Below are 13,599 nucleotides of genomic sequence, written 5' to 3'. Positions count from 1 at the left end.
TTGTGCATAGTTTTACTTTTGTTGAATATATATATATATATATATATATATATATATATATATATATATATATATATATATATATATATATATATATATATAAGAAATACTGGATATTATTGACTGTCAATATAAACAAACAACACAGTTTATTAGGGCTGCAGTCAGTAGGTTTGGCCGGGATGTTATAGAAACACTCTTTTGACTGTTGGTCGAGCTTTCGGAATTCTTTTATTCCTTCTTCAAGACACTGTAATTAGAAGAATGTGTAAATATTTACAACATATCTCAAATTGTCATTACAACTTACTAGTAAGCTCGACGAAAAGTCAAAAGAGCGTTTCTATAACATCCCGGCCAAACCTACTGACTGCAGCCCTAATAAACTGTGTTGTTTGTATATATATATATATATATATATATATATATATATATATATATATATATATATATATATATATATATATATATATAATTTACAGATTAAATACACATGCTGCTATCTCATTTGAACCCTTTGGATAGGATCAAGCCGTAGCTTAAGCCATTATTTGGAGACATTTTGCGCTTATTGACTACCAACAACAATAGAAAAATTGAAGAGGGTAAAGTTAACGTTGATATTAAATCTCCTGATCAAGAATTTTAGGAACTGTGCAAATTTTTTTGGCAAGCGAATGACAGCGTAAGAGTTCCCTTTTTGTCGACTTTTATTATTGCAAAAAAGCTTTAGCTGAAGGGGATTCTTTCAGGAGGATCTTACATTTTCGGGAAAAATTTAATATAAATAAACTTACTAATAATGACTGCAAAACACCTCCAAGCACTTAGTCAGATAACATTTAAAAAGAAATGAACTCTATGCTGTATATTAAAGTAAAATACTGACTGCTGACTAATATCTATCTCTAAAAGTAACAAAACCTCACGTGTGTCTAAGCATGCTTGTGATTCGTTGGAATTGTTGTGGCGGACTTCACCTGTTTCGGTTTTAAGCGGGCAGGACTTCATCTGTTTTGTTTCCACGGTAACTTTTAGTCGATTGAAATGTAATGGAATTAATTCGTTTTGTCAGTAAATAAAGTGTTGTACCTATACAATAGACTCTGAGGAACTAGTTAATCTTAATATCTCATTTTTGTTAAAAAGTAGAAAAGCACTTCAATTAGTCGATTAATTTAGGCGTCTCCAATTTTCACACAATCAGTGATTTTTAGGATAATAAGCATTTAATAACCACTTTTTATTATTCATTCACTATTTACAAAGAAATTAAACTAAGAGGCTATTGATTATGTTAAAAAAATAGGGCATAAAGGAAATATAACGTTAAAGGGGTTTTATTATTTCATTTGCTTAATGGACTCTCATATATAAAAAAAGGGGCTAATTAGTTCTTATGGACTAGGTTGCATTTGGGCGAATTCTTTGCAATTCTCGTACATATGCATCAACAAAAAATTGGTCAAAATTAAATTTCCTTTTAATATTTTTTAATGTCAAGTGTCACTTTTTAATATTTTTTGATAAAAATATGTTCAAAAAACGAAGCAAAAAAATAGGAATTTATATGATTTTTTTTGCCGCCCCATAACTTTTATCTACTAGTAGTGGGTATGAGTATAGGCATTGCTTTACAGAAAATATAGTTTTCCCTTCAAAATGAAGGGTTTAGCAGAAGTATTTAGAATTTACAGTATTTGATATACCTTTTTTCAAAGTTTCAAAGTTTTCAAAGTACATCATTTTTGGACCATTTTCTCTATTTTTTCGCAAATATGGTTCTAAAACCTTTTTCTACGCAGTTTTAGGTATATGTAATAGCACATTCAGTAGAAAAAAAAATTCTTATCCTCCTCATTCCTTGAGTCTTGTCAAGGCGTAATAACACTCTAAATATTATTGGCTGGCTGCCTCCATTGTTTGCGATCCTTGCCATATAGACCGCTTCATGTAGAGATTATTCCACCAGAGTCTTCATTTGGTCTGCCCATTGTATTGGAGATCTTCCTCCTGGTCGTCGGCACCGTTTCTTCTACTAGCAATAGTTCGATGGTCCCCGCTTCTAGGTATGTGGCCGAACTTACCTTTAAAATGGTCTATCATAAAAGGTTACTAAATTATTTTAAGCAAGAATTGATTCTTTAAAATCTCCTACTTTTAAGATTTTTGAAGTTTAACAGCTATTTTTTAAATTTCTTATTATAACTTTAATAAAAACCAGCCAGAAAACTATAGAGGTATAAACTTGTTAAATACTAGGATAAAAGTTACAACTAAAATTTTACAAGTGCTAATAAATCAGAAGATAAGTTTAGCATATAAACAACAGGGTTTTCGTAGTGAAACATCGTGTACATATGTAATATTCGTTATAAAGAAAATTACTGAGAAATCACTAGAGTATAATAGACCAGCATTTCTGTATCTGATTGACCTAAAGAAAGCGTTTGACAGAGTAAGACTCAAAGATGTAATCCATCTTCTGTATAATAGATAAATTCCCCTAAATATTAGAAAAACTATCGAAAACATCTACCAAAACAACAACTTACAGAATCTATAGAAATAGACAGCGGTATAAGACAAGGGGATTTATTGAGCCCCATGCTCTTCAATTTGATCATGGATAAAATCATCAAAAGCGTGAACAAAGGAAGAGGATACAGAATGGGAAACAAAGAAATAAAAATACTCTGTTATGCAGACGACGCAATATTGATAGCTAAAGATGAAGATAGTCTACAAAGACTGGTCCACAGATTTAGCGTAAGAGCAAAAGAATTTCTTATGACAAACTCATCTCAAAAAACAAAAACAATAGTAGTCAGCAAAGTACCAACCAGATGTAAAATAGAAATTGATGACATCAGTACTGAACAAGTAATGGAAATGAAATACCTGGAAATTACACTGTCTAGGTATGGAGACCTGAACAAAAAAGGGAGAGATCTTGTAGTCAATAGTCAAGTAGAGGAGACCCGTGTCGTCAAAATAGCAAGAGATAAGTCACCAATCGGCAGAAGAAGTATCGAAAGACCGCGCAAAAAATAGAGTAACAACCTTTCATAGAGGTAATAATCTGCCAATGAAAAAGCAGAATTGCTTATAAAGAGGAAGAAGAAGAAGAACTTTTGATTTTTTAGGTATATGAACTACAACTAAAATAAGAAAAACATAGTAGGCCACATACTTCGAAACGATAACTACTCTTTTCTACACGTCATCATGCAAGAAAGAGTAGAGTGAAGAAAGGGCTTGAAGAAAGAAGAAATCTTGGCTGAGGAATATCAGAGATTGGACTAACCTCAGTGTTGAACAGATATCTCATGTTGGAATAAGAATCATAAGAAGAAGAAGGCTTATGCATTACTAATGAAAAAGAAAGCTTATTTTGTGTACTTTTTACTCTTTACACTTTCCTGCCACTCCTACAGTGGCATTTCCTCCCAAAAACTTTCCTCGTAGGGGGGCAACGGAAAACATTGGTTTATTAAGAACCTGTAGGCAGTTAAAAATGTTTCAAACAAGAAATATATGAGCATTTTCCTATAGAATGAACCGTTCTCTCAGAAACAACGCTTGAAGGGACCGGCCATTTTGAATTTCAGATCAATTCAGCACGCGTGAAATCAATGTTTTAAATAAAATTTGTAACTACCCGACGGTAAAAAATCTTTTGACTGGAGTGTCCTATAGACAAAATTCTAAAGTACATAATCAGTAGTCTATAATAGAAGTCGTAATTGTCAAATTTTTTTAAAGCCTTCGCGGCCTTTGCATTCAGTATAAGGTTTATCTATTTCTTAATTTCTTTGTTTATTTGTTTCAGAATATAAGGTTTATTTATTTATACAATGATATGTACACGATTTTCTGACTACGATGACCTGGCAACGCTGACTTCTTTCATCAATGCACATGGCGGATTCGGCTTCACTTAATCTGTACCTGTTAGAAGTTCTTTGTCTATTGGTTTAATATCTCTGACTATTTACCTATCACATCTATATTATTATTTTTTTAGAAGAAACATTCTAGGGTAGCTTTTTTAAGATATAAACATGTAAAATGTCCATTGAACAACTAGTACCTAATTAGTGGGTAAGTAAATAATAAATAAACACCATTTAGTAAAATTGTAAGTAGTAAACACTAAAAATAGAATCTAAATAAAAACGTATTATGCTAATTTTTTAGGTCAGTGACCAAAGTGGTTTTTTACACATCTCGAGAACCACTGATTGGCACAATTGGAGGGTACTTCTAAATTGATCAACTAATTGAAGACTTTGATTTGAACAATCTTTGAGTGATAATTTAGCCTATAAATACAGCATCATTGTTATATTTTTAAGAGTGTGCTTAATAATTTATTTGTATTATAAAAAATAAGTTATATCATGTTTTTTTTTTCTAACATCAATACAAAACAATATTTAGTACAAGAAAATAATCAGCAAACAAGCAATATATTCTATCCGAAAGAGCATATATTAATATTTCCATGTTTTAGAAGTATCAGGACAAACAATATATAAGATTTTTGTCAACAAAATGATAAAACAATCAAAACGTTAGCTTTCTTATCCAATTTTCAGATTAATGCGCACAGGTGGAAGGAAAATTTTTTAAAGCAGGTGCTATTTCAGAACAATTTAGTTTTTTTATCTATGTTCTTTATGTTTTTCGATTTTTTGAAAATTGAAACATTAAGAGATGGCTCAATAAATTCCTTATATCAGAAACGGCTAGAGCAGAAGATCAAGGAGAACAATCTGGAAACATATATAACAAACGAAACGATAGAGAAGGAAGTAAAGAAATAAGAGCAAGATGTAGAATAGAGAAAATAAATCTGTGGACAAAAAAAAGATAATTAAATAAAATCAATGGAAAGAATGGCAGAAAATAGAACAGCAGGAATAGCAATAAACAGATCACCAATCGGAAGAAGGGCAATAGGGTGTCCAAGGAGAAGGTAGTACAACAATAGCAGTTGAAGTTAAAAAACGTTGAGGCTAAGAAATTGAGAAAAAAGAAGACGTTTCCACGTTCAAATTATGAATTCATGCGCAGTAGTATTGGAAAATGGTCCAAATATAAATAATAATCAAAAGCTCTTTTTATAACAAAGATGTTCACAAAATTTTAATCATCTTTTTAAAAATACACATGTTGAATATTGAGTAAAATGACCTATTTACAAATTCGAATAAACTATAAATAATTATATGTTTATTTTTTCCTTACATACTATAAATTAGTTTAAAAACTTACGAAGTTTAAGACTGTTTTTTCTTAACCTCCACTGGATATAAACATTGAACAAGAAGAAACCAATAAAGATGAGCACCACCCAAATAATGGAGAACAACATTTTGGCTACATCTCTGAAAGACTTATGAACAAATGGCACGCCTTTGGATATATAAAAGTTAACAACGATCACATGATTGTTTTTGTGAGAAGGTATTAAATTTTTTTATCTTATTTAACCAGGGGATTAGTTAACAATTATAAAGTACGCAGAATAATAACGAACTGGCGAAGTTAACAATTTATAAATACATTCAAGGTTAGACTACAGAAGAAAGGAGGGGATACCACTCCTCCAAGATGGGAGAGTAATTATTAAAATTTTCTATAATAAAAGGCGCTATAAAAGGTTGGTTTAAAAAACATGTGAGGTTTATGAATATTATTCATCAGTGATAGTTAGAATTGAAAGATTTTATTACACAATAAAGTGTGTTTCTTTTTTTTAAACTTATTTTTTGTTTTTACTATTAATCATACAGCAATTTAAGAGTATGTGCTTAATAAACCTATTAATGACACAGCTATATACAGAGTGGCCGGACTAAAATGAAACAGAGGCATTATCAAAGACAAAATTTTTGAAATACCCAGCGAGAGGTCAATTTTAGATAAAAGGGGGACACATTTTTACGGTATTTTCAATTATTCACTTTCACCCCTAATCCAGAGTAGGAATTAAACCAACATTTTTTGTATTGTATTTACTTCCTTAATTAGTTGATTTAGTACGCCAATGGTTTAGATTTAAGTTTCTTTCTTCGCATATCTTTTGTTTTTTTTTGTCACATTTGTCACACGAAGTAAATGATTTCTAAAGATGAATGATTTATTAAAGCGAAACTAAGCAAAGTTTCGCTTTAATATTTTTTTCTCTAATAAATGCACTTTTATCGTAAAGAAATTTGTAAATCGTCATAATCACAGTTATTGATCTGGTTAAAAATTAAGGATTTTCCACAAGGTGCATAAACAGTAAGTGCAATAATTAAACGTATGGGCTGGTATTTTTGGTGATCGACTGGTAGGACCTTTTGTTTAATTGACAATTCGACTGGCAAAATGTATTTACAATTACTGGAAGACGTACATAATCCTGGCTTGACTAACATTATTGAAAATAATCAAAAACATTTAGCTCTTTTGGAAGTTCTCATTAGTCCACGCTGATCCGGGAGTTGAATTGCCTCTACGTTTGCATGCTTATAAAGTCTGTTTTTATGCTTCTTTGCAAACACTTTTATCACATCTGCGACCATTACTTCACATAGATTTCTGTGCAGGTCTCTATTTCTTATGTAACAGAGAGCATTTACAATATAACTCATTATTTTATTCTCAAAAATTTGATTCATTTTGATGATACTCGCACTGGCACATCCCCAGAACATATCTATACCGGCTTCAGTCCTTGTTTATATATTATAAGCTTTTTATGTATTGACAGCTTCGATTTTTTTCCAAGGAGCCAGCACAGTTTTCTTTATTTGACGTTCAATTATTTTTTCTTTCTTTTTGATGTGTTCTTTCCATTTTAGCCTGGCACCTCGATATTTTGCTGTATTGGCATATGGTGTAGTAGTGCAATTTAATACTTTTGTCGTTTTATTTTTGTTTTTGTTTGTGAAATCTATATGTACTGATTTAGTCTGAGTTTGAAACTCTATTTCTTGATCCATACATTAACCTCAGTTGAGTGCCTCTTGAAGTTTTACTTTGCTTCAATTTCATCATCATCAGCTGTTAATATATTTGTTTCACAAGCATACGTAGCAGTTTTAGTTGTGTTTAATACTAATGTATTGTAGGTGTACAACAGATAAAAAAAATGGACCTAAAACGCTGCCTTGGGGTAATCCAGCACTTATTTTTCTCAACTTAGAGTAACATTCTTCATATTTTATTCTAAACAATAATTCACTAGTATACGATTTTATGCTTCAAGCCGCAGGGCCTGGAGACATTCCCATAGAGCTGGTTAAATATGGGCCGACTGCACTTTTAGAATTAATAGTAGACTTTTTCAATAAATGTATGTGTGGAGACCAGGAAATTCCTAATGATTGGAATAAATCTTATATAAGCTCCATATATAAGAGAGGGAATAAAAGAGACTGTTCCAATTATAGAGGTATTAGTGTGACGAGCTTTGTGGGCCGGTTGTACGGCAGAATATTAAAGAAGAGGGTTGAAAGACAGATACAAGATATTGAAGAACAAAGCGGCTTTCGTACCGGGAGATCCTGCCTTGATAATATATTTATCCTACGACAAATAATTGAAAAGCGTGTCAAAAGAAGTAGAGAGACCCATTTTTTATTTATAGACCTTGAAAAAGCATCTGATAGTGTCCCGTTAAAGAAAATGTTTAAGCTCCTCGAAAGGTCCGGATTGGATTCGACGTATATCCGAGCGATATATAAATTGTACGAAAATGCAGTTAGTTGTGTAAAAATTGGAACCAGAACCTCAAATGAATTTAAAGTCACTAAAGGCCTAAAGCAAGGATGCTGTTTGTCACCGACACTCTTTAAAATATACGTCCAAGAAGCATTGAGGAATTGGAGAAATAAATGTAGATTTATGGGCATCGAAGTGGGACAAGAAACTCTGTATACATTGTTGTTTGCAGATGATCAGGTGGTGGTTGCAACCGATGAGGAAGATATAAATTATATGAATCGAAAATTATTTGAGGAATATGCCAAATGGGGGCTTACTGTAAACATAAGCAAAACAGAATATTTAAAAATTGGAGGAAATACCACAGATCTGAGGCTTGAAAACGCAGTCATAAAAGGCTGCAACCAGTATAAATATCTAGGAAGCATCATATCAGCAGATGGCAGAGTTAAGATAGATGTACAAAACCGAATAACCCAAGGGAAAAAATGCATCCGAATACTGAATTCATTACTGCGGTCTAATAAAATAAAGATGCATACCAAACTTCGCGTATACAAAGCAATTGTAGAACCAATTACCACATATGGTGCCGAATGTTGGATGACAAAGAATGAACGAGATAAAGTAGACGTTGTGGAAATGGATTATCTTAGAAGGTCATGTCGAATTATCGAGAATGGAAAGAATCAGGAATGAGGAAATACGAAACCGTACAGGAATTAGAGATACTCTTTCAGATAGAATACAAGGAAGGCAATTACAATGGTATGGTCACGTGATGAGAATGGAGGAGGAGCGGTGGCCAAAGAAAGCCTTAATGTATGTTCCGCCAGAAAGAAAGAAAAGGGGAAGACCACCAAATTCCTGGAGAACAAAAATTACAAAAACAATGCAATCTAGAGGCTTAGAAGAGGGAGATTGGAGAGATAGGAAAAGATGGAGGCTGAAATGCGGGAAGCGGCAATCGCCGTAGGACCCCGTTATATGATGATGATACGATTTTAGTAGATGACTATGTTTTTAAGGTTAAAGTTAATCCAGTTTATATTCTAGCCCATCATTCCAGACTTCATCAACTAGAGCAAAAGGCTGAGCAACATCAAGAGAAACTACCCAACATACTTTCTTTCCTCTAAAGCTTTTTCTATTTAACCAGTTATTCTGTGGATCTGATCCAGTGTTTTACTTTAGGTGCTACTAGTTAAAAAAAAAGTCCATGGGCTCCGATGTACTGTGTCTTATCTCCAGCTTCAAGCTTGGCGTTAAAATCACCCATAAAAACTTCCTGTCGTGGAATTTTTTGTATGATTCTGTTAATTTCTTGATAAAACTCAAATGCTCTTTGTCTAAAGGGGGAACAAAGATTTTGATGATGTTTATATTGATCGGGTTGGCTTGTATTTTTAGTAACATCATTATTTCTGATATTCGTGTAACTTTAGCAACGCATTTGGTAACCTTGCGTGTTTACTGACAAAAAAAAGCACTGTTTTTAATGAACACAACAGAGATTACATGACAAACAAATAAACCAAGTCCAAAAAATAAATATCTAGAAAGAATAGTATATAAAAATATTGAAAGCACAGAAGAAATTAAACCAAGAATTAACAAGACAAGAAAAAAATGCACTCAACAAAATGTAAAAGGTATTCTGATGTATAATCATCGTAATGGAATTGAAGATAGAACTGCTAAATGGCTACATAATCAGCGTTCGACATTTAATTTAAAATTTGCTATATTTAGGACTTTCATGAGATGCAACAAAACAAAACGAAATCAGACAACAAAAAAGAAAAGAAAACGAAAAATTAATAACAACAACTATTAAAAAAAATAAGAGTATGAAATGCCTCAGACCGACACTAGGACGACGTCAGATGATATCATTAATGGGAAAAGACGAAAATGAAATCACAACTAGAGAAAACATACTGACACGAATAGAAGAATTTTACACAGAACTTTACAGAACACATCAACAAGATGATGAGATGAGACCAGCACGGAAATTAATAAAAAATGTTGGATCAGAAATAATGCCAAAAGTAACAATTTCAGAGGTAACTACAGCATTGGAAAACATGAAGAGAAATAAAGCAGCAGGAGAAGATAGTATTACCACAGATATGATATTAGAAGGAGGTAAGGAACTAATTGCAATTGTAACTAAGCTTGTGGACAGTTGTTTACATCAGGGCAAAGTCCCTAAGAGGTGGAACAACTCTAAAGTAATCTTATTACACAAGAAAGATGATAGTCGGAAATTGGAAAAATACAGACCCATCAGCCTACTGTCACACCTGTTTAAAATACTCACCAGAGTCATAACTACTCGACTAACAAGGAAATTACACGAATACCAACCATATGAACAGGCAGGTTTTAGAAAAGGCTATTCAACTTCCGATCACCTGTTAACCACAAAAATAATAATAGAAAAATGTAACGAATACAAGTTTCCAGTTTTCCTAGCATTTGTAGACTACGAAAAAGCTTTCGATACCATAGAACACACGGCCGTAATAAACGCAATGCAAAATTGTAGAATAGATAGCAGATATATTAACTTAATAAAAGAAACTATGAACCAAGCTACAGCTACATACTACCTAAATGAAAATGAACACACGAATCCTGTACCATTAAACAGGGGAGTCAAACAGGGAGATACTTTATCACCCAAACTGTTCACCTTAGTTTTGGAGGACGTTTTTAAAAACCTAAATTGGAAATATAAGAGAAAAAACATCAATGGCCGCTACCTTAGTAATCTACGATTTGAAGATGACATAATCCTGATAGCTACTGACCTACAAGAAATGCAAACCATGCTTTTAGAACTACATACCGAATCTTCTAAAATAGGACTGAAAATGAATTTAAACAAAACAAAAGTCAAGCACTCCGAAGACACCGTGACAATAATAAACGATAAAGTTATAGAAAAAGTTGAAGAATATATATATACTTAGGACAACAAATAATACTAAATAGGGAAATTCAAACTGAAGAGATGAAAAGAAGAAGAAAGTTAGCTTGGGCAGCATTCGGTAAACTGAACTATATACTCGGAAATCAACAAATTCAATTACATCTAAGATCTAAAGTTTTTGATGCATGCATTATTCCGATATTAACTTATGCGGCACAAACATGGACAATCAAAAAAAAGAATATGAATATACTTAGACTCACTCAACACGCGATGGAAAGAGCAATACTAGGTATATCACTTGAGGACAAGAAAACAAACACATGGATAAGACAGAAAACCAAAGTCACCGATGTGGTGCAAAAATCATTAAAGTTGAAATGGGAATACGCTGGACATGTAGCTAGGAGCGATCTAAACAAATGGCACAGATCAATTTTAACCTGGAGACCATACCAACACAAAAGAACCAGAGGCAGACCTCCTATGAGATGGACAGATGATCTGAAAAGGACTGCCGGAAAAAATTGGCTACAAGTGGCGTACAATAAAAAACAATGAAAAGGAAGACTTGAAGAGGCTTATGTTCAGATGTGGACGTGAATGGCTAGACAAAGAAGAAGAAGAAGAAGATGAGATGCAACCCTTATACCCTGCTACAAATATTAATTGACGAGAAGAAGAATAAAGTGTACCAGAAAGAAAGATTCATGAAAGGAGACATTTTTTTCTGTTTTAACAATTTGAGGACTTGTTTTTAATATCCAAGTGAGCTGTTAAAAATAGCAACATAAAAATACGAATTATCATAATGATGAAATATTTAGATATTTCTCAATTAACGCATAATCCCTGATGCTTTCTTTAACTCTTTTCGTACGATAAGAAATATTTTTTTCTCTGTAGGTGCGATTTGTACAAAATTTAGATGACCTTATTTTATAAAACTAATATAAAAGATAACGTCAATAAATTAAAGATAAGTTCAGTGACCCTTTGAGACACTTTTTACACTACTAAAAATATTTTTAGATAAATGCTATGCTTTTAAATATTTTTAATCGCATACTTGTTTACATGTATTCTTTAATCTCAAACTGAATACGTACACTACCTAAAGAATATTATTGTTCTGAAGCTATTTTCTTGTGGCATTTTTAAGTAATTACTATTTTAATGGACATAAGCCCCAATTTATTTATTATATTTAATATATTTGCTAATTAATAACTAGGTATCAAGATAATATAAAAAGGTATTAAGATGTCAACGAGAAAGCCTTTGACAAAATACAAGCTTTTAAACATATTACGGAATACAGAAATAGATGATCAGGATTTAAAAATCATTACAAATGTATTAAACCAATATCAGAAATCTGAAGAGCTACCTATAAGAAAAGAATTACGACAAGGATGTATAGGTACTATTTCCTCTACTTTTTAATTACTGCTCAGAAGAGATATTTAAAGAGGCGCTAGAAGACACCAATGGAGGCATATAAATTAACAGAATACTAGTGAATAATCGCAGATATACAGACGATACATTATTCCTTGGGGAGAGTAGAAAAATACGCAGCCATTTTCCTCGATCATTCCTATTTCGGATTCCAAAATCACCAACAAGGTTGCCATAATCGTTTAATGGCTTTACCAGCTTAGCGTTTAAGTTTCCGAAAACAAAGATTTTGTTTATTTTGTCTCCAGTACTTCTATACAGTGATTTCTATAGAAGTCTTTGATTTTGACTTCTTCCGCTGTAGAGATAGAAGCATATACTTATATAAGGTTTGTGTTGGATGGGCTCGCTTTTAGGCGTACAGATATTATTCTGTTTTTTATAGCATTATATCCAAAAACCGAGTCATTTATGTTATTTTTAATTAAAATGACAACTCCGCTGTGATTATGATTTTCTGGATTTTAATAAAAACGTGTATTTATCCACGCCAGTGTGCCTCAGCTAAACTTACCACCATTATGTTATATCTAATTAGCTCTTTAATGATTATCGGTAGTCTGCCTGTTTATAGTAGATCTCTTACGTGGCTACACTGGGGCTTTGTCGTCGCTAGATATATTTATCATCACTGGAATTATCTGGTATGATTACGCATACAGTGCCCAATCGGCCACAAAGCTTATTGCAGAAGTTTCTCACGTCTTTCTGTACCGCATATATGTGATATCAAACCCTTAAGGAATTATGTTCCTCCAGCCTTGAGTCACTAATGGCAGAACTGCTGCACTGTGCCATAACCTATTCTACTTATCGTAGGATATTTCCCTTTCAATCATTGGGATACGCAGTATAAGAGTCGAGGACACCCCTGCCTGTTTGTACCCTGCGGAGTATAGAAGGACACCTTATTAATTTAGAACTACTTCACGCAAGCTAGGTCCGCTATGGTTTCAATGAGACCAACTAATTCATACTCTCTAGAATCAAATAAAACTGAGCTAATAAGATACCAAGTACCAATACTTCTGTCAATAAAAGACCCTAAAATATAAAGAACTCAATATGACAACTACTGTTAGTAAGTACGTAAATGCGTATCTAATTCCTTCCATTTTCCAACCAACAAATTATCTATTTTATGAACCGTAAATAACTGAACTGAAGGTTTGCGTTCATAGGTTTTATGAGGCTTCTGTATTGAAAATGGTAGACGGGCGCCATTCTATTAAATATTTTAAATGGGGTCACATGACACATAATAAAACTTCATTTAAAAGTTTGATTAAACACGGAAGATAGACCTTGCTGGACCGAAACCGAATATATACAGGAAACCATAAAAAAGGAATAGCCGAATAGCGATGATGGCAGAGAAAACCATACAGAAAGAATACCCAAATGTTAGCATCTATTAGAATAGAATAGAATAGAATAGACTAGAATAGAATAGAATAGAATAGAATAGAATAGAA

General features: G+C 32.6%; 1 protein-coding gene across 12 annotated transcripts in view; it reads right to left on the bottom strand.

The window, feature by feature from the left end:
• Positions 1–13,599, bottom strand: part of LOC140440065 (uncharacterized) — a 145,915-nt gene that overhangs the window by 14,140 nt on the left and 118,176 nt on the right. Inside the window, exon 1 of one of the 12 annotated variants that reach the window (XM_072530333.1) lies at positions 5,281–5,521. The exons of the other annotated variants lie outside the window; for them this stretch is intronic. Coding sequence (XP_072386434.1) covers positions 5,281–5,380 — 100 coding nt within the window. The 5' untranslated portion in view covers positions 5,381–5,521. Of the gene's footprint in view, positions 1–5,280; positions 5,522–13,599 lie in introns of those variants that run through there. 12 annotated transcript variants of the gene reach the window in all.

This window comes from Diabrotica undecimpunctata, chromosome 4 (assembly GCF_040954645.1).
Source record: "Diabrotica undecimpunctata isolate CICGRU chromosome 4, icDiaUnde3, whole genome shotgun sequence".
Taxonomy (NCBI): Eukaryota; Metazoa; Arthropoda; class Insecta; order Coleoptera; family Chrysomelidae; genus Diabrotica; species Diabrotica undecimpunctata.
This window is presented reverse-complemented; position numbering and strand designations above follow the sequence as displayed.